This window comes from Puma concolor, chromosome E1 (genome assembly GCF_028749965.1).
Source record: "Puma concolor isolate L17-30 chromosome E1, mPumCon1.1.hap2, whole genome shotgun sequence".
Lineage (NCBI taxonomy): Eukaryota > Metazoa > Chordata > Mammalia > Carnivora > Felidae > Puma > Puma concolor.
The window spans coordinates 40198995-40216400 of record NC_141680.1 but is presented as its reverse complement, the minus strand read 5'-3'; the positions used below and the strand labels follow the sequence as shown (position 1 = coordinate 40216400).

Genomic DNA, 17406 nt, shown 5'->3' with positions numbered 1-17406 from the left:
TGACCTCACCCTCTCTGTGCTTCAGCATCCTTGTCTTTAAGTGGGGCTAACGATAATCCTGCCTCCGAGGTCATGGTGAGGAGGAAAGGTGATGCACGTGAAACCTTGTGCCCGTACAGATCATGCCCACCATTGTCATTATTACATTGTTGTGGTTTACGTGTTACATTATTACAGAGCTCTGAGACCCCAGGGACAGGACCCCAAAGCAGGAATTGGGGTCCAGCTCTGTCACTCATTAGTCGTGTGACCTCAGGCAAGTTACCTTTCCTCTCTGTGCTGTGGTTTCCTTATCTGTAAAATGGAGCGTTGGTACCTCCAGACTCTTCCCTTCCCTCCCTGTGCTCACCCTACAGGGTAGTGAAGTAGGGAAGTGATGGCTAAGTCTCGTTCACACTATCCTGGGCTCCAGTCTCCCAGGGGCTGAGCCAAATAGAAACCTCCTGGGTATTTCCTCAATGTACACCCCACCCCCCAGCACGGCCCCTTGGGGCTGTCCTGTGAGCACCAGCACTGTCACAGGTGTGAGTCACCTGTGTCTACTGCCGGCCTCTGGTGCCCCATCCGCCCATGCTGGCTCAAGAGAGGCATCAGAGAAGTACGTGGTCCCCACAAGCCCCCCTACACCCAGAAGAGGAGGAAGCTCCAGGGGAGGAAACCAGGAAATGCTCCGGTCACAAGGAAGTTCACAGCAGAGCCCGCCTAGAGGAAAGGGAGCCCAGGACACACGCTCTGTCCTCTTGCTTTTACTGATGCCCTTCACTGCCCCATCATGGGCTACCATCCCCCATCAGTCAGGATCTAATCACCCCAAGTGTTCTTCATAATTGGTTGTCCTTTCAGCCCCTCCCGTTAGTTCTGAAGGAGGTAAGCAAGTGGGCAGGTGGCTCTAGGCCCATTTCACAGACGAAGAAGCAGAGGGTTGTGTGCTTTAACCAAGATCGAGACCCTGCCAAGACCAGTGCTCTTTTGGCCACCTTGAGCTCCCTCTTCATCCGAATGCCTTGGAGTAGCAGGGGCAGGACCTCCTGACTGCTCACCTGGAATGCTGACGGAAGGGCAGAAGGAAGAAGTAGTGATGAGGGGCACCTGGGTGGTTCAGTCAAGCGTCCGACTCTTGATTTGGGCTCAGGTCATGATCTCGCGGTTCGTGGGTTCAAGCCCCCCATCAGGCTCTACGCTGACAGTACAGAGCCTGTTTTGGATTCTCTCTCTCTCCCTTTCTCGCTGCCCCTCCCTGCTCTCACTCTCTCAGAATAAATAAATAAACTTCAAAAAAAAAAAAAAAAAAAGATGTGACGAACAGAGCTCCAGGAACAAAGATTTTTAAAAGCTAAAGCCGGGGTTCCGGGTGGCTCAATCGGTTAAGCGTCTGACTTCCGCTCAGGTCATGATCTCACCGTCCCTGAGTTCAGGGCCCCGCGTCCGGCACTGTGCTGACAGCTCAGAGCCCGGAGCCTGTTTCGGGTTCTGTGTCTCCCTTTCTCTCTCTGCCCCTTCCCTACTCACACTCTGTCTCTGAAAAATGAATAAACCTTTAAAATTAAAGCTAAAGCCGATTAGGGGCTTGCAGAATCAGCCATATCCGGCCAGGGGCTGAGGCAGCATTTTCACACCTGTTAGCCTGTTTGACACTTACAGCAGTCCTAGAAGGTTGGTTTTATTGTAATTATCAAGCCCATTTTACAGAGAGGAAGGCTGACGTGCCACGTCAATTCCAGGATTAGTGGCGAGGCTGAGGGCAAAGGAGGGAGGGTTTCAAGGAGAGGCTTCCTGTGTGTGGGTGTTCTGCCTCAGCTGCAGCCTTCAATTTCTGGGCTAGAACCGACACCTGCTCCAACAGTGGCAGACAGGCCTTTGGTGCCACAACCATTTCTTGAGGCGATTCTCTGTGCCAGGCACTGGGCCCAATTGCTGTCTTTGAGGAACGTGCTGTCAGATGAGAGAGACCCGTGAGGCAAAGGTCAATACCTATGCCTATGTAGAAGTGTGCAGAAAGTATTAGAGGAGACTGGGTAGGAGCATCTAACCCAGAGGGACTTCCCGGAGGAGGTGATGCTTAGGCTTAAAAGGCTAGGAAAAAGGGAGAGGGCGCTCCAGCCATAACAGACAACTGGGACAAAGGCTCACAGGCACAAGGCTTGTGAAAGTAGAAGCAGCTTAGAGCTGCTGAGGGTCTGGGTTCAAGGCCGGGACAAGTGCTGGGGCAGCCAGGTCGGGGGTGTCCCTATGGAGTGTGGCCTGCTCCTAGGAGTGATGAGGAGCCATTGGAGATGCCTGAAATACGACTTTTTAGATAGGATGGGCAGAATGGGTAGCCTTGATCCTGTGCAGGAAGCTCAAAGGGCAGTAAGGGCTTCACAGGGGAGGAGGGCCTGGACAGGGCCCATGCGACAGAAGGGGTATGAGATATTGAGGGGGTGGCTTTGGGCAGCAGCAGCAGCAAAGAGGAAAAGGCAGTGAGAGTGGGACTCAGCCTTGTCCCTGGACTTCAGTTCTCGCCCCCTCAGGGAATTACAGTTGCCTCCTGCAGGGTCAGAGTAGAAAGGAGAGGGGCTCTGAGGCTTCAAGAGGTGGGAGGCTGGAGCAAGGGATCTACAACTGGGCAGGGACCACTCTAGTGAGGGAGGCGCCTTGGGGCCTCTGTGACCTCAGAACCAGAGCTTGGTGCCCGGTATGAGGGTCAAGCTCCTCCAGTCTCAGCCTCCGTGACCCACGCCCTCTGAGGGCCACTTTGGCGGGGGGGGGGGGGGGGGGGGGGGAATCTGTGATCCCCTATTTCAAGTTCAGCTCCCCAGAATGAAATCTGTGCAAAAGGCAGGAGGAGGGGTCTGGAGGTTCTGAGCTCCACCAGGGACCCTGGGTCTTGCTGCTTTAGGAGATTCTCTGGAGAAAGGCTCGTACCCTCAAACTCTCTTAGCCAGCCAGGCATTAATGCAGCGAGCATTTATTGAGTGCCAACTCACTACAGCCTTTGTGAAGCACTGGAGTATTGAGATATAAAACAAGTAGCCACCGTGGTCAAGTCAGGGAGACAGATGGGTAAATGGATCCTCCTAACAGAAGGTGGTAAGCACGGAAGCTGTCCTGCCTGGGGAGTTTCCAGGAAGGCTCCCAGGAGGAGGTGTCCTTCCAGGAATCGTCCTTGTGAAGAATGAGGATGACTGATGAAAGGGAGACTCAGAGACCCAGAGACCAGTGCCCATCAGGGAAGCAACTCTTAGAAAAACAGGGCTCAGGAGCCAGAAGTCAAAGGTTATGGGGCAAAAGGCCACTCTACTCTTGGAACAAGGGAACAATCCTGAGGGGGCTGGCTTTTCAGAAGGACTGGAAGGTCTCCCCCATCACCCTCTGTCCTGGGTTGGGGGCAGGATGGGGAGGGGGAAGGGTGCAGCAGAGTTCTGCCTCAGGACTCTCAGCACCATGCCTGGCCCCATGGGTGTGTGCCCACCCATCTTTGGGTGGGGCCTAGGCCCAGAATGGGAGCCCAGGGCTCAGGCAAAGGAGAATCCTGGTAGTGAGCTAGAGGTCAGGACAGGAGGTCAGCACGGAGGAGGGGGGCTACACCTCACTGGTCCTCCCCCTCCCCCTCCCCCGTGGCACCACAAGGCACGCAGCCGCATATCACCCGTGCCAGCCCTCACCTCCCGGCAACGTCGCCGCATTCTCAGCCACGCCATCTGGCGTGCCCGCCGCTCCCCAGAACACTGCGGCGGGCGGGGGAGGGGGTAGCGGGGCAGGTGCCCACCCCAGAGCCAGGAAGAAGCGGCAGGTCCCCCTCCCCCAACGCCCTTTTGGACTTGAGGTGGGGCAGGGGGATGGGGAAGGGGGTGGCAGGTGCTCTCATGCTTCAGGAGGAAGCTTCAAGCATCCTGAACTGATAGAACAGGCGCCGTCTGGGCAGTGCCAGCCTGCCCCCTCCCCTTCCTCCTCCCCCCACAGCACAGCTAATGCCAGCAGCACCGGGCCCTCAGAGGATCTCCAAATTCCTGCCCTTCCCCTCAAATCAGAGATGAGGGTGACGAGAACAGGCTGCCCCCTCCTCACTGTGCTCCTACCCTCATTCTTCACCTGCCCGCCCACCTCAGCGGGGGGAGGCCCCAGGACCGTGGCCTTAGATGGCTTCCGCCACAGAACGGACACCTGGGTTCTAATCCACCTGCTCCCCACGGCTTGGCGCTTTGGTGGGAAATCGAGTCTCCTTCTCCAGCACACTTGCCCCCACCGATCTTATTTGGGGCATGGTGGTGGTGGCGGCTGGCTAGGTGTCCTTCCGGGTGTCAGCATGGAGTGGAGTTTTTACAGATTTATATGTATGTCTGTACTTTGGTGGAGCCCGGGGTGTAACGAGAGCAGTTTTACAGAACATTCATCCTGTCCGCTGAGCAAGATTCCCCTAGACTGCTCAGGAATGACCTGTCCCCTCCCTCTGTCTCTGCCTGTCTCCCCCCGCCCCCCCATCAGGACCTAAGCCTGCACAAAATGGCCGCCACCCCTCCGAGGCAGCCATTTTAGGTGCCCAGACTGTGGCCTCCCTTGGGATGGGGCTATGTCTCCATGGGAACCTCAGACCCTCAGCTCCCAGCTCCCTCCATGGGGGTGGGCAGCACAAATGGGAGTCTTCCAGGCCTGGCTGAGGTACCCACTATTCCCCTTTTCCTCTCAGAGACCCAGAGGGGACTAGGCCCCTCACCAACTCCCTTCCCCCAATGCCAGGGGGAGGAACAGATGGCATCTCTGGGTGTCCTTCTCCTTCCGTCTCCTTCCTTCCATTTCTGGCTCTTTCTGTCTCTCCGTCACTGCATCTCCGCATCTCTGGGTGAACAGAGAGGAGCATGTATGTCTCTGTATGTTCGTGCTTGTTCGTGTGGATGTGGACACGTGTGTGTTGTACCTCTTCCAAGCCTATGTCTGAGGCCGGCCCATCCCACACCTCCCTCTGTTCCAATTTTCCCCTGTTTTTTATTGTATCTTCTAAAAAAAAGTTGAAACGTGTCGAGTGAGAAAAACTTGTTCCATTTTTCTGAAGGAAGAAAAGACAGGGGCAGGAAACAGACCAAGAGGGATGAAGTTCCCCGTGCCCTCAGGTATACCCACCCCCACCCCCAGGTCTCCTTCTGTGGGGGGTTAAGAGGGGCTTCTCAGACCTAGAGAGCCAAGGTCATTCTTAACAGGAGGCTGGGAGGGATGGAAAGACTTCCCAAGGGCTCCTTTATCCTGAGCAAGGTATTGCTTCCTGCCTAGAGTAGAAAGCAAAGCTGGTAGGGGTCTGTGAGACCCTAGGTGGCTCAACCCAATCCCTCAGTGTCCAAAGGAGAAGGCAGAGGGTGTCTTTCTCCCCCAAGGAGGTACTCATTCTCTTACTCATCCATTCATTCACCCATTAATTCACCAAAAACTCAATTCCTATATAGACAAAGCATTCTGAATGTGTATGGGGGTATGTGCAAGAAATTAATATTGTAAAGCATGTTACAGTTTACAAAGTGCCTTAATAAAAATGAGATATGGCATTTGTGGAATGCCTACTATATTGCTGGCCCTGTGTATTACCCCACTGAGTACTAACAGCAACTCTAGGAGGTATGGCATAATCATCCCCATTTTACAGATGCGGACATCAAGACTGAGAGACCTTATGCAACTTGCTCAAGGCATTCAGCATTCTTTGAAGCTAGTAAGTGGGGTTGGGCAGAAATCAGAGTCCAAAGCACATGAATGTAACTCAAATATCACATGGCCAAGGCCTTGAGGAGAAGGGACCCCTTTCGGGATCGAAGACCCCACCCTCAGTAAAGGGACAATAAAGCCTTTGAGGCTGTACTCAAATTCGGACAGGGGCTGGCTGGCATTCCTGAGTCTCTACCCCACCTCATAGGCCTCTGTCTCTCTGGCTATGCCCAGAGTGCCCTAGATGATCTGCCATAGGTGAGATTTTACCTTCCCAGACCTAGGATCCCTGCAAGAATGGTGGAAGACTTAGCATCGACCTCTCATCCTTGGAGACCCCTGAGGCAGACTGTAGGGTTGTGGAAGGAGCACTTGGCTGGGAGTCAAGCCCCTGGATCCTAGGTCGGGTTCTGCTCTCCCTTCGTGTGTTCCTGGACAAGACAGTCCCTCTCTACAGACCTTGACAAAAGGAGGAGTTGGGGCTATTCGTTCTGAGGCTCCTTTTAGCTCCTGGCCAACTATCTCTGAGAGCCTCAGACACCGGCCTCCCCCTTCTCCAAGGCCTCCTTAGCTACTGTATGCACCTCTGTCTAAAACCTGATTCATTCTACCAAGCATCCAATCAGTGTCTTACCAGCCCAAGGTCCTCTCTGGAGGCTTCCCCAGGGAGAAAACTGTATGTGCCCAGATGGAGAGTGAAGCCCCTGTCTTGCTCAGCATTGCACCCACCAAAGTGCTTGGAACATGCTTGACATCCAAGTGTGTGTGCTTAATGTATAATTGAAGTTGTCTGTGCATACGTAAGCTGGAGGATGGGAAGGGACAGGAAATGTGGGTCTGAAACACACAAATGCTGAATCAGGGTGTGGGCAAGCGTCTCTCTCACCTGGTTGTGATTACCTGCTCACACACATGTATCTGTCTGAGTCAGGGTGTGTTTCTACTTTCTGCACCACAGGGTGAGGAACAGAGGTGTGTGCGTCTGTGTGTGTGTGTGTGTGTGTGTGTGTGTGTGCGTGTGTCTGTGTGTGTCTAAAGCCACCTCCCTCAACTCATGCCATTTGCATCTGTATCTGGCCCAGTGAGAGAGTTAAAAGGTGAGCTGTAAGAGAAAATAGCCATTTCCTTCTTTATCAAAACACCTGTCTGACCCACCTCCCCTTTGTCCCTCTCAAGACTGTTGGAGTTGACTTCAGTATTTTTTTGTAGGGGGAGGAGAATGCTGAGTCTTCTCTAGGAACTTCAGGCATTTTCCAGTCCAGCCCCCTCCTCCTCCCTTAAATAAGTAAGTCAGAAGGCCAGGAGAGAAAGCCACTGGTGGGATGGTTGCTTGTCTAGCAGGGGGAGGACATGAGGGAGGGGGTGAGTGAGAGATTTCTGGTTTAGGAATCCAGACTGAGACCCTCTCCCTCATTCCTGATGGTGGGTACACAGGCTTATCCTAGACGCTCTTCTCCACCCCCACCCCAACATACATATGCCCCCAACACCCAAGGAAATCTCTCCCATAGGCTGACTCCACAGATATACACACATGTCCCCACAGACACACACACGCCCATGCAGAGGCACAGACATCCAGGCAAGTCTTTCCTTTTCTCTGTCTTTCCCTTGGTTTGAATTTCGTTCAGCCACATATGTTGTGTGTGCGTGAGGGTGGGTGGGGGAGGGGCAAACAGGGATGAGGGATGGCATGGTGCCAACATCTACCTATGGGGTTGGGCTAGGGACGCCCCCCACGCCCACCCTGGGAGGGGGCCTCAGCTGTCCCTTTGTGACTGAGGGGATCCTCCCAGGGAGTGGGGGCAAGCATAGAGGTCCCTTCTCCAGACCTGAGGTTTGGTCCCTGACCCACCTTTGGGGGCCTGCAAGGGAGGAAATGGACAGAGCAGGACCCTGGAGAGAGCATAGATAGAATTGGGGGCCACCACAAACCCCCAGTTGCCAGCCTTGTCACCCCATTGTTCCCATGTGGGGGGCTCTATATCCAAGGGGGGCAACTCCTCCCACTTCCCTCTCAATCCCTGCTTTCCCTGCGTTGGGCGGGGAGGGGAGGGCGGCAGAGATATTTATTTATTTCCTTTATTTATTTAATTTTTTTTTTTTTTTTTTTTTTTTGGAGTAGAGAGTGACAGATGGCGGCGGGTCCCGGGGGAGCCGGCTCTCCCCCAATGCAGACGCATGCCAATCACCGTCTCTCATGTGATAGCTGCTGCCCGTGACGTGCCAAGCCCATATGGCCTGGCATAGAGGCTGGTACCCCGCCTGGTAGAGATGCCACACTCGCTCCGCGGTTCGCATGGCGCTCTGAAGACGCCGGCGCCCGCCGCCTTGAGGAGCCGCTGCCCCCGCTCCCTGAAGATGGGGGAACAATGAAATAAGCGAGAAGATTCCTCTTCTCCCCCCTCTCTCTCTTGCCCCCCTCCCCCCCCTCCCCTCCCCTCTCCCCTTGACTCCTCTCCGAGGTAAGTTGTCCGAAAGGGAGCTAGATCTGACCCGCCGGCTGCGGGGGGGTGGGGAGGGCGGCTGCTTCGGCCCACAAGAGGGTCCGCAAATCCCCCCTTCCTGGGACGATGCCCCCTCATAGGGTGGGCATCGGAGGCGCCCAGGGTTCCCTCTCCCCTAGGGGCTGCAGCTCAAGGGGCTACGGAGGGAGGCGTCTCTGCTTGCGATGGGCTTGGGGAGAAAAGCAAGATCATGGTGGGGGGGGGAGTGAAGAAGCTGAGATGGGGACCCCCCCCCCCCGCATGGTTGTCCCGGAGGAACCTGCGACCTTTCTTCACCACCCAAAAAAAAAAAAAAAAAAGGAAAAGAAAAGAAAAAAGAAAAGAAAACAAATTTGATTCCCCCCCACCTTCAGTACCGAAATACAACGAGATCTGGAGAGTCGTGAAGGAGGGAGGCAGTTTGAAGGGGGTAAAGGGGTCCTTGACCGGAGGGGAGACGGACGAGGCTCGCTTCTCTCCGTCTCCTCCCCACGCCCGGGTTCCTCGGTCCTCGCCTCCCCGAGCCGGCTCCGGGAGCCGGGGACGCAACGGCTAGAGACGATCCTCCCGCCTCTGGAATTGGGGCTGCGGGGGTGGGGGCCGGGCCGAGGGCGGCGCGCGGCCAAGTTGCAAATTGGATTAGGGAGTGTGGGGGTGAGAGCCGCGGGAGGGGTGGGGGAGCCCGGTCGAGGGGCCCGGGCCGCCAGAGCCGCCGTGCGGGGCAGCTGTCCCCACCCGCGGCCGCCCAGCCTTCCTCCACCGCCAGGAGAGAACCGGCGTTCAGGGCGAGCGCGCCGCCTCCCCGGGCGAAGATGTCTGTTTCCTAACGCCCCGACTCGGTCCCTGCCCTGACCCGGAGAAGCCCCGAGTGCGGGCAGCGGCCCCTCATTCAGGCAAGGGGCGGAGCCGGGGCCCAGCGCTGGGGAGAGGGCCTGGGCCGAGATCCCGGGCCGGTAGCCGGGGCAGGGCTGGGCCGGCTCTGGGCGGGGCAGGAGGAGGAGGTGGGCATCCAGGGCACCCTGGGCACCCGGACTTGGGGGTGGAGGCGAGTTGTGGGGGGGCGGCGTGACCCCATTGTGCCCCTCACTCAGTGCTGTTTCCCCTTCCCGCCCGCGGGGCGCCCTCAGGCACCATGCTGACCCGCCTGTTCAGCGAGCCCGGTCTCCTCTCGGACGTGCCCAAGTTCGCCAGCTGGGGCGACGGCGACGACGACGAACCGAGGAGCGACAAGGGCGACGCGCCGCCGCCGCCGCCGCCTCCGCCGGGGCCCGGGGCTCCGGGGCCAGCCCGGGCCTCTAAGCCAGTCCCTCTCCGTGCAGACGAGGTGCCGGAGGCCGCGCTGGCCGAGGTCAAGGAGGAAGGCGAGCTGGGGGGCGAGGAGGAGGAGGAAGAGGAGGAGGAGGAAGGGCTGGACGAGGCAGAGGGCGAGCGGCCCAAGAAACGCGGGCCCAAGAAGCGCAAGATGACCAAGGCGCGCCTGGAGCGCTCCAAGCTGCGGCGGCAGAAGGCGAACGCGCGGGAGCGCAACCGCATGCACGACCTGAACGCGGCGCTGGACAACCTGCGGAAGGTGGTGCCCTGCTACTCCAAGACCCAGAAGCTGTCCAAGATCGAGACGCTGCGCCTAGCCAAGAACTACATCTGGGCGCTCTCGGAGATCCTGCGCTCCGGCAAGCGGCCCGACCTGGTGTCCTACGTGCAGACGCTGTGCAAGGGTCTATCGCAGCCCACCACCAACCTGGTGGCCGGCTGCCTGCAGCTCAACTCGCGCAACTTCCTCACGGAGCAGGGCGCCGACGGCACGGGCCGCTTCCACGGCTCTGGTGGCCCGTTTGCCATGCACCCCTACCCGTACCCGTGCTCGCGCCTGGCGGGCGCACAGTGCCAGGCGGCGGGCGGCCTGGGCGGCGGCGCGGCGCACGCCCTGCGGACCCACGGCTACTGCGCCGCCTACGAGACGCTGTATGCCGCGGCGGGCGGCGGCGGCGCGAGCCCGGACTATAACAGCTCCGAGTACGAGGGCCCGCTCAGCCCCCCGCTCTGTCTCAATGGCAACTTCTCACTCAAGCAGGACTCGTCGCCCGACCACGAGAAAAGCTACCATTATTCTATGCACTACTCGGCGCTGCCCGGCTCGCGGCCCACGGGCCACGGGCTGGTCTTTGGCTCGTCGGCTGTGCGCGGGGGCGTCCACTCGGAGAATCTCTTGTCTTACGATATGCACCTTCACCACGACCGGGGCCCCATGTACGAGGAGCTCAATGCGTTTTTCCATAACTGAGACCTCGCGCCTGCCCCTTTCTTTTTCTTTTGCCTTTGCCCGCACCCCTGTCCCCAGCCCCCCGAGCGCAAGGGGACCCCCACCTATCCTGGCGCCGGGCGCGGGGAGCGGGCCGCCGGTACTGACCCTCTCCCGGGCAGTGCAGTCCTCTTACCTGTGGGTGGCCCGTCCCAGGAGCCTCGATTACCCCAGGGGACTCGCCTTCTCTCTCCCCAAGGGGTTTCCTCCTCTTTCCCAGGGGTAGTTCTCCAGGGACCCCTCTTAGGGCACTCCCTGGAGACCACCCCCCATTCCCAATCTCTACACTTAGGTTTCCCCCTCCCCTTCCCCTCTGCAGGCCCAAAGGCATCGGCAAGGGGGCAGCTGAGCTGTGGGATACTGTTTTCCCTCTATTGTTGTTGTTGTTATTATTATTATTATCATTATCATTATTATTATAACAGACACCGAGCTGCCGTGGCAGAAAGGAGCCGGGCGCCCCCTCTTTCTTGAAGAGGGCATAAGTCAGGGCGCTCCAGCCTGGACCTGGAACACCCTCTCCCCGACCCCTCGTCTCAGCGTTTCGTGATTTTAATTTTGGCGGGAGGAAGTGTGGATTGAGAGGAAAGAGAGAGGCCAAGACAATTTGTAACTAGAATCCGTTTTTCCCCGTTTCCTTTTTTAAAAACAAACAAACGTACATACAAAAAAAAAAAAAAAAAAAAAAAAAAAAAAAAAGCTAAGAGGCGACGGAGGCCGAACGCAGAGTCCGGATCGGAGAGAAAACGCAGTAAGAACTTTTAGAAGCAATAAAAGGCAAAAAATACTACTACCAATAATAAAAAGACACAAATATCTATGCAAGGAGGTTCTGACTGAGCCTAGCGGCCCGGCCCGGCCCCGGGATGCCCCTCCCGGCCCGCGGGCCGCGCCGCCCAAGCGCGGATCTGTGCACTTTGGTGAAGTGGGGGCCGGCGCCGCCCCCTCCCCTCCCCAGGTTCTTACAATCAGTGACTCGGAGATTTGGGGCCCCAGTGCCACTGCCCTCCCCCGCCCCGTCCCCATTGTGCGTCATGCTGTTTTTTAAAAATCTGTTTCCAAATTTGTATGGAATGGCAAACTGTTGGGGGGGGTCGGTTTGGGGAGGGAGGGTTTGCATGAGAGACACACACACGCACACCACACCGCACGCACACGCAGGCCCGGCGCCGGCGTCCGGGGGCAGAGGGGAGGAGACCTCGCCGACCCCCCGCTCCCCACAGGCAAGCCTCATCCCGGGTTGAGGGTGGAGACCAAGACCTGGGGACAGCCCCGCCCCTGCCCGACTGTGCCTCGGTGGGCGCATGGCGCCGGCCATTTCCGATGACTGGAGAGGAGGTTTTTGTCTGAAACGTCCTCTTGGTTCTGGCTAGCAGGTGGGCAGGGAGAGGGCTGAGGGTTCCTTCTGGAAGTTTCCCAGAAAAGGGGGCAAAAGGAGAACCTCTCCCCACCGGAGGCAGGAGATCAGGCATCCAAACACACGACGCAAAAATGCAAACCCACAAGCGACACACCCACACACTCACCCACACACTCACACGCAATTTTACCTTCCTCTTGTAGCGAAGATGAAACTCCCGTCGGACACCCGAAGTGCATTGCGTGTTTCTGTTCAGTTTAATGACGATTAATAAATATTTATGTAAATGAGATGCAAAGCCGGACCCGGTTTCTCACAGTGGCCTCATTTCATTTGGGGGATTGAGCTGGGGCTCTGGGGGATGGAGACAGAGTCAAGTGACTGTGCAGAGGCCAGGTACAGGGACCCTGGACATTCCTGGGAGGGATTTCCACCCTACAGCCTTCCTCACACCCATCCACTGGGCACCAAAACAGCTACAGTCATTGCCCTTCCCGGACCTTACACAGACTTACACACTCTCCTAGCACAAAGCATTGTACTAATCTCCTTACACTCCTTCAGTTCCCAAACATGCACCTCCTTTGAGAACAAAATATCTTTTCTTCACTGAAAAATGACCCAGTTGGGAACAGCCAGTCATTTTACAACCCTCTGCCCACTGTTGCAAAAAAACAAGTGCAGGGAGATAGAGAGACAACCATTTGAGCCAGACAGGGATGTTTTTAAATAAAAAAATTATAAGGTCATGAGGATGAAATATTAATGTAGGAAGTCTTTTTAGTCTTAAATTTGTGTTTCAGTAGACTCAGGGGAATCAGCCATTTTTAGCCTCAAGAATATTGAAATTTATAGTGGTGTTGATGAGGTTGCAGGGACATCCCAAGGCTGTATGAAGGGTCTGAACCTAGGTGCCCACCTGGAACAGTGGAGCTTGACATCACCATGAGTTTCCCCTGACAGGACAGCAGGAACCCTTCTGGTCCACATCTGGACAACTTCCTGCCTGCCTGGTGCAGCTCCAGACAGAGGGAAGCCCTCAACCTAGGGAGGTGAAAAAAGGGCACCACAGAGGAGTTGGTGCTGCCTAAGCTGCTTCCTCATCTCAGAGAAGACAGCCTCACAGTTCTCTTTCTCTGAGCCTCAGGGGCACAGGTATCTCTGAACTGACTTCCCTGAAAGGACCCTCCCTTAGACATCGGTGCCCACTGGACCCCTGGAATATTTGAAGGGGAGGGGTCTAAGTCCCAAAGACTAACATCCCAAAGCCCGAACACGGTTAGGAGTACCGAGACTGTTTCCAACGCTGCTTCCTTAAATAATTAACAACAACAACAACAACAACAACAACAACAACAACAACACTGTTGCTTGTTTTAGAACTGAAATGGGCGGTGTACTGTTGGGGCTGGATGCTAAGGCTTTTAAAGATTTGATCCAAGGCCCCCCAAAAAGGAGAGCGCCATGACAAAATTGTGAAAGGAAAAGCTAGTTGAAGGAAGCTTTAAATGTAAAAGCGTAGATCGGATTATACTGTCTGACCTTCAGCTTGGTGCCTCCCTTAAGTGACCACTTCCAAACACTCTCACCAGTGGAGACAATGCCCTCTCTCTACCAGAGGACTGCTGCGGGTAGACAGAGGCCAGGAGGCTGGGAGCTGTTCGCGCCCCAGTGCTGACTCTCGTCCAGTCTCTTGCTTTCCCGCCTGCCGCAGACGGAGGCCGCTTGTGACGGCCCCAGGGAGCGTGGCACCACGAGAGGCCCTTCCTGATACCCGGCTGGAATTCTGGGCGGAATTCTCCTGCGGTTTTTGTAGAATTTCACTGGAATCCTCTCAAAATTTCATTCTAGAATTCTTATGGGATCGTATATCTAAAGTGAGCTTAAGAAGTGGACCCTTCGACCTAGCATTCACCTCTGTCAGTGGTCTAAGGGGATTTAATAAACCTCTGAGTCACCCCTATTCTTGGGAGAAAGGATTTGACCCACCTTCTCCCCCCCCCCCCCCCCACTTCCATGATGTATGAAGCTAGGCGCAACTCCCAGACTCAAATCTGGAGTCTGGTCTGCTCATGGCATGGGACAGGCCTGGCAGGGACAACTAGAGAGAAAAAGAACTCGGCACCCATCCCGAGGCCTGAGTCTTATCCTGCCCTGGAAACAAGGTTAATTGGGCTTCTCTCCCACTCAGCCTGTTTCCCAGAAGCTGTTCTGAAGTCCCGGGCTGGGTGGCATCCAGGTGGCTTGGGGCCGGAAGCAAAAGACCCCTCCACGTGGCTTCCCTGGCCAGACCAGACTCCTACACTTCACTCTTCCGGCTACTCCACGCAGCACGATTAGGTTTTGAAAGGTGGATTCGAGTTCCTTTCAAAAGATGTTGATGACTATCGAGACACAGCACCTGTGATCACCTCAAGGCAGGCGGAGGTGCTCCGGCCCCTTTTGGGGCTGGGATCCCCAATGCCTCTGCCTCTGCCTCCAGTGAATTCCAGCGACTACGTGAGCTACCCCTTCCCCAATTCCTGACCCTTCCCCCATACTGGCTGCACTCTAGCTGTGCTCTATCCTCCCATCACCCCCCTTCCCAACACTCAACTTCCCCGGTGAGATGGCCAGATGAGCAGGAGAAGAAGATGCGGGAGGACACGCAGCCCCAAACTCCCCCTCGCAGGTCGTTTTCTCTAGCTGGCTCTCCCGCTTGCACGCACACACACCGAGAAGCTCCAGGAACAGAAGGAGGTGTGTAGGGTGGGGGAGAGGGAAAAAGCTAAAAGGGGCCAGAGCAGTGGTAGGGAGGGGGCAAGGGGAGAAGTCCTAGAGAGGACGCCCTCCCTCTCCTAGCTTGAGCAGCGGGATCTCCAAGCACGCACTAGCAGAGGCTCAGCTCAACCCCTGGGCTGTGGAAACCTGAAAACTGCAGCCGGGATCAATCAGGAGGGCATCTTCCCCTTGATTTTCCCACCCCCATCTGAAGTCAAGCATTTGGAAATGGCAGGGAAACAGAGATGTTTCTGAGTCCAGGCCATTTGTCCATCAGGGGGCAAGGGAGAAACAGCCTTGTGCTCTTCTCCTCTCTGTTTAACCAGCCACAATCGACCGGGAGTCCCTGATGCCCAGTGAACCCCCAGCTCTGATTTCATCACCTCGTAGGACAACACAATAAACCACTGAGTACAGTCCAGGGAAACTAAACCCCAAGGGAGTCAGCAACAGGGAAGCCCTGGCACTCCCTGAACTCCATCGGGCTGTGTTTGCTTCCCTCTCTTTCTGTTTTATGGGAAAGTTCACAAGCCTGACGATGCAAGAATTGCCCATAGAGGTCAGAGATTTCATTCTCTCTTGGATGACCTTGGCTTTCTTCTCTTCCCCAGAATCTTAAACCTGAAGTTGTCTGCTCCTTGGAGGAGAAATCTGAATTTGAGGGGACATTGAGACCAAGGGATAATTCTAGATTCCACAGTTTAGTTCTCAAGGAAGGTGGGAAGAAAGGGACAGTGTGGGCCAGGCCTGACCAGGCTTGGCCTTCGCCTCCACTCCCAGGCTCCTCATGTCACAACAGGGGTTAGATCAGGACTCCACACTTGACCTGCTCTTATGTGCTCAAAGGAGAAAGTTTCTTCTTGCGAGATGTGGAAGGGGTCAGGTGGGCCTCGGCAGTCACAACAGGCTTCCCAGCTCACAGCCCGAAGATGTCGTCACTTTTCTTTCTCTAAGGCTGGGGCATGAAGGCACCGACCACAGACCCAGAGGGGAGGTAAGTAAGGACCTGGACTTTGAGAAATCTGAAAAGCCTCTTCCTCTCCTAAATCCTGAATTAGCCTCTTGCCTTTCTGTCCTGCATCTTTAAAAATTCTGGACAGTTTTCCTTGATGAGAAGTGGTAAGAAAGGGCACAGCCACCTCAGAAGGACTGGTCTGCTCTCTGAAACTTTCTCTGTCCTAAAGCCCTGGGATGGAAGCAGCCTGCCCGGGGAGTGCCAGCAAGAGAGGACTGAGAGGAAGGCTGGGCTCACGGGCAGAAAGGTAACCAGTTTCTCAGGGGGAGATGCCAGGGACTGGCAGGGACTGGGAGGTGGGTGGGGGGGGGGGGGGACGGGGGTTAGCCCCCTGGTGTGAGGAGAAGCTGGGCGCTCAGAGAGGAAAAGACAAGGGAACCCCTAGACACTGGCTGTGCCAAGAAAGCTGGGGTACCGCCTTGGGTGGAGATGCTGCCCAGATGTGCACCAGGGTGTGGCTCTAACACGTCTTCCTGTTAGAGTGCAGGAGGGCAGTGCCGACTCCCCAGACACACTGGGGCTGCAGGGCTCCATACCCTGAGTGTGTGCCTGGTGTTCGGTTATTCAAACCTTTTTCTTAGCTTCTCTCCACCTCCGTATTCCTCTCATTCCTCTTTTTGGAATTAATTGAATTAGGAACGGGTCTTTCCGGGGCGCTTCCGCCTCCCGCCCGAGGCTGCGCTGGCCAGGAGGCCGAGGCTGCCAGGTCATGTCCCGCCGCGGCGAAGGAGCCCCCAAACCCCTTTGGGGACCCGCGTGCCAGTTCCTACCCTCAGCCAAGTCTTCGCCAAGGGCACAGCTGGGCGGGGTCTGGGCAGTCCGCCCGGCTTGGGACATCTGTTCTCGCCAGAGTCGCATTAAAGGCAAGAGGTGGGGGTGGGGGTGGGGGGCTCAGAACCAACCTCTCAATCCCAAGCCGATGCCTGCTTTCTCGACCGCAGGCGGAGGCAGTGGGGGACACCTGACTCGCAGAGTTTTCTCTTTTCCCTAGGGAAAAGCGAGAGAATTGGTATGGGGGAAGTGGGGCTTTCCTTCTTGCCTTCCTCTCTCCTGCTCGCCGAACAGATGCCACATCGGGCCTCACTCCTGGAGGGCAAAAGGGTACTCCTGCCCTGCGGGAGCTGCGCGGGAGCCTCGGGAGGCTCGGGCGCCCGGGATACCTCGGAGGCTTCGGGCCGGCCGGAAGCGGTACGGATCCCGCTTGCAGCGAACTCCCAACTCGCGCTCGGCTGGGCTCCGAGGCCGAGGCAGGGGCGCCGCGCACGGGAAGGGTTAAACACAACTCAGTTAAAACTTCGAAAACATTTGGATTTATATTGGGGGAGGGCGGTGCCTTGAAAAAACAAACAAACAAACAAACAAACCTGAGAAGGACCACAGAGCCCTTAAGCGAAACCAAACCAAAACCCTTAACTACTGATCATTTTGTAGAAAAAGAAAAATCCCTCAGACACTTCTCCCTTGGTGCCACCACGGAAAAGCTCCCGCCTGGCCAAGCCCGGCGCCTGGACACCCCTTCACCACCCCAGTGCCCTGGCGCTGAGCCCAGGTCGCCCCCTGCCCACCCTTCGCTCCCGTGTTGGTGCCAGTCTGTGCCACTCAGCCGGTGCCCGGTGCCCGGTGCCAGGCGCGGGGGGAAGGCGGGGAGGAGCCGAGGCTCCAGCTTAAATTCCATGGCATCTGTTCATTATTATACAGTGAGGATTTTTATATGGACAGCTAAATTAAAGACAGATTTTTGCCAGAATTGCAGATCCCATAAAAATGATGACACAGGATGGGGGCTTTTTCTTTAAAAAAAAAAAAAAAAAAAGAA

At 56.3% G+C, this 17406-nt stretch overlaps 1 protein-coding gene across 1 annotated transcript; it reads left to right on the top strand.

The window, feature by feature from the left end:
• The first annotated feature begins 6879 nt into the window (after positions 1-6879).
• NEUROD2 (neuronal differentiation 2) lies at positions 6880-12119 on the top strand. The gene is made up of 3 exons (XM_086687196.1): positions 6880-6955; positions 7796-8135; positions 9284-12119. Exon 3 carries the CDS (start codon positions 9289-9291, stop codon positions 10435-10437), a length of 1149 nt encoding a protein of 382 aa, XP_086543322.1. The 5' UTR covers positions 6880-6955; positions 7796-8135; positions 9284-9288; the 3' UTR covers positions 10438-12119.
• The last annotated feature ends 5287 nt before the right edge of the window (positions 12120-17406 follow it).

Excerpts from the sequence above, each read along its gene's own strand:
- NEUROD2 (XM_086687196.1), top strand. The coding sequence starts at position 9,289 with ATGCTGACCCGCCTGTTCAGCGAGCCCGGTCTCCTCTCGGACGTGCCC.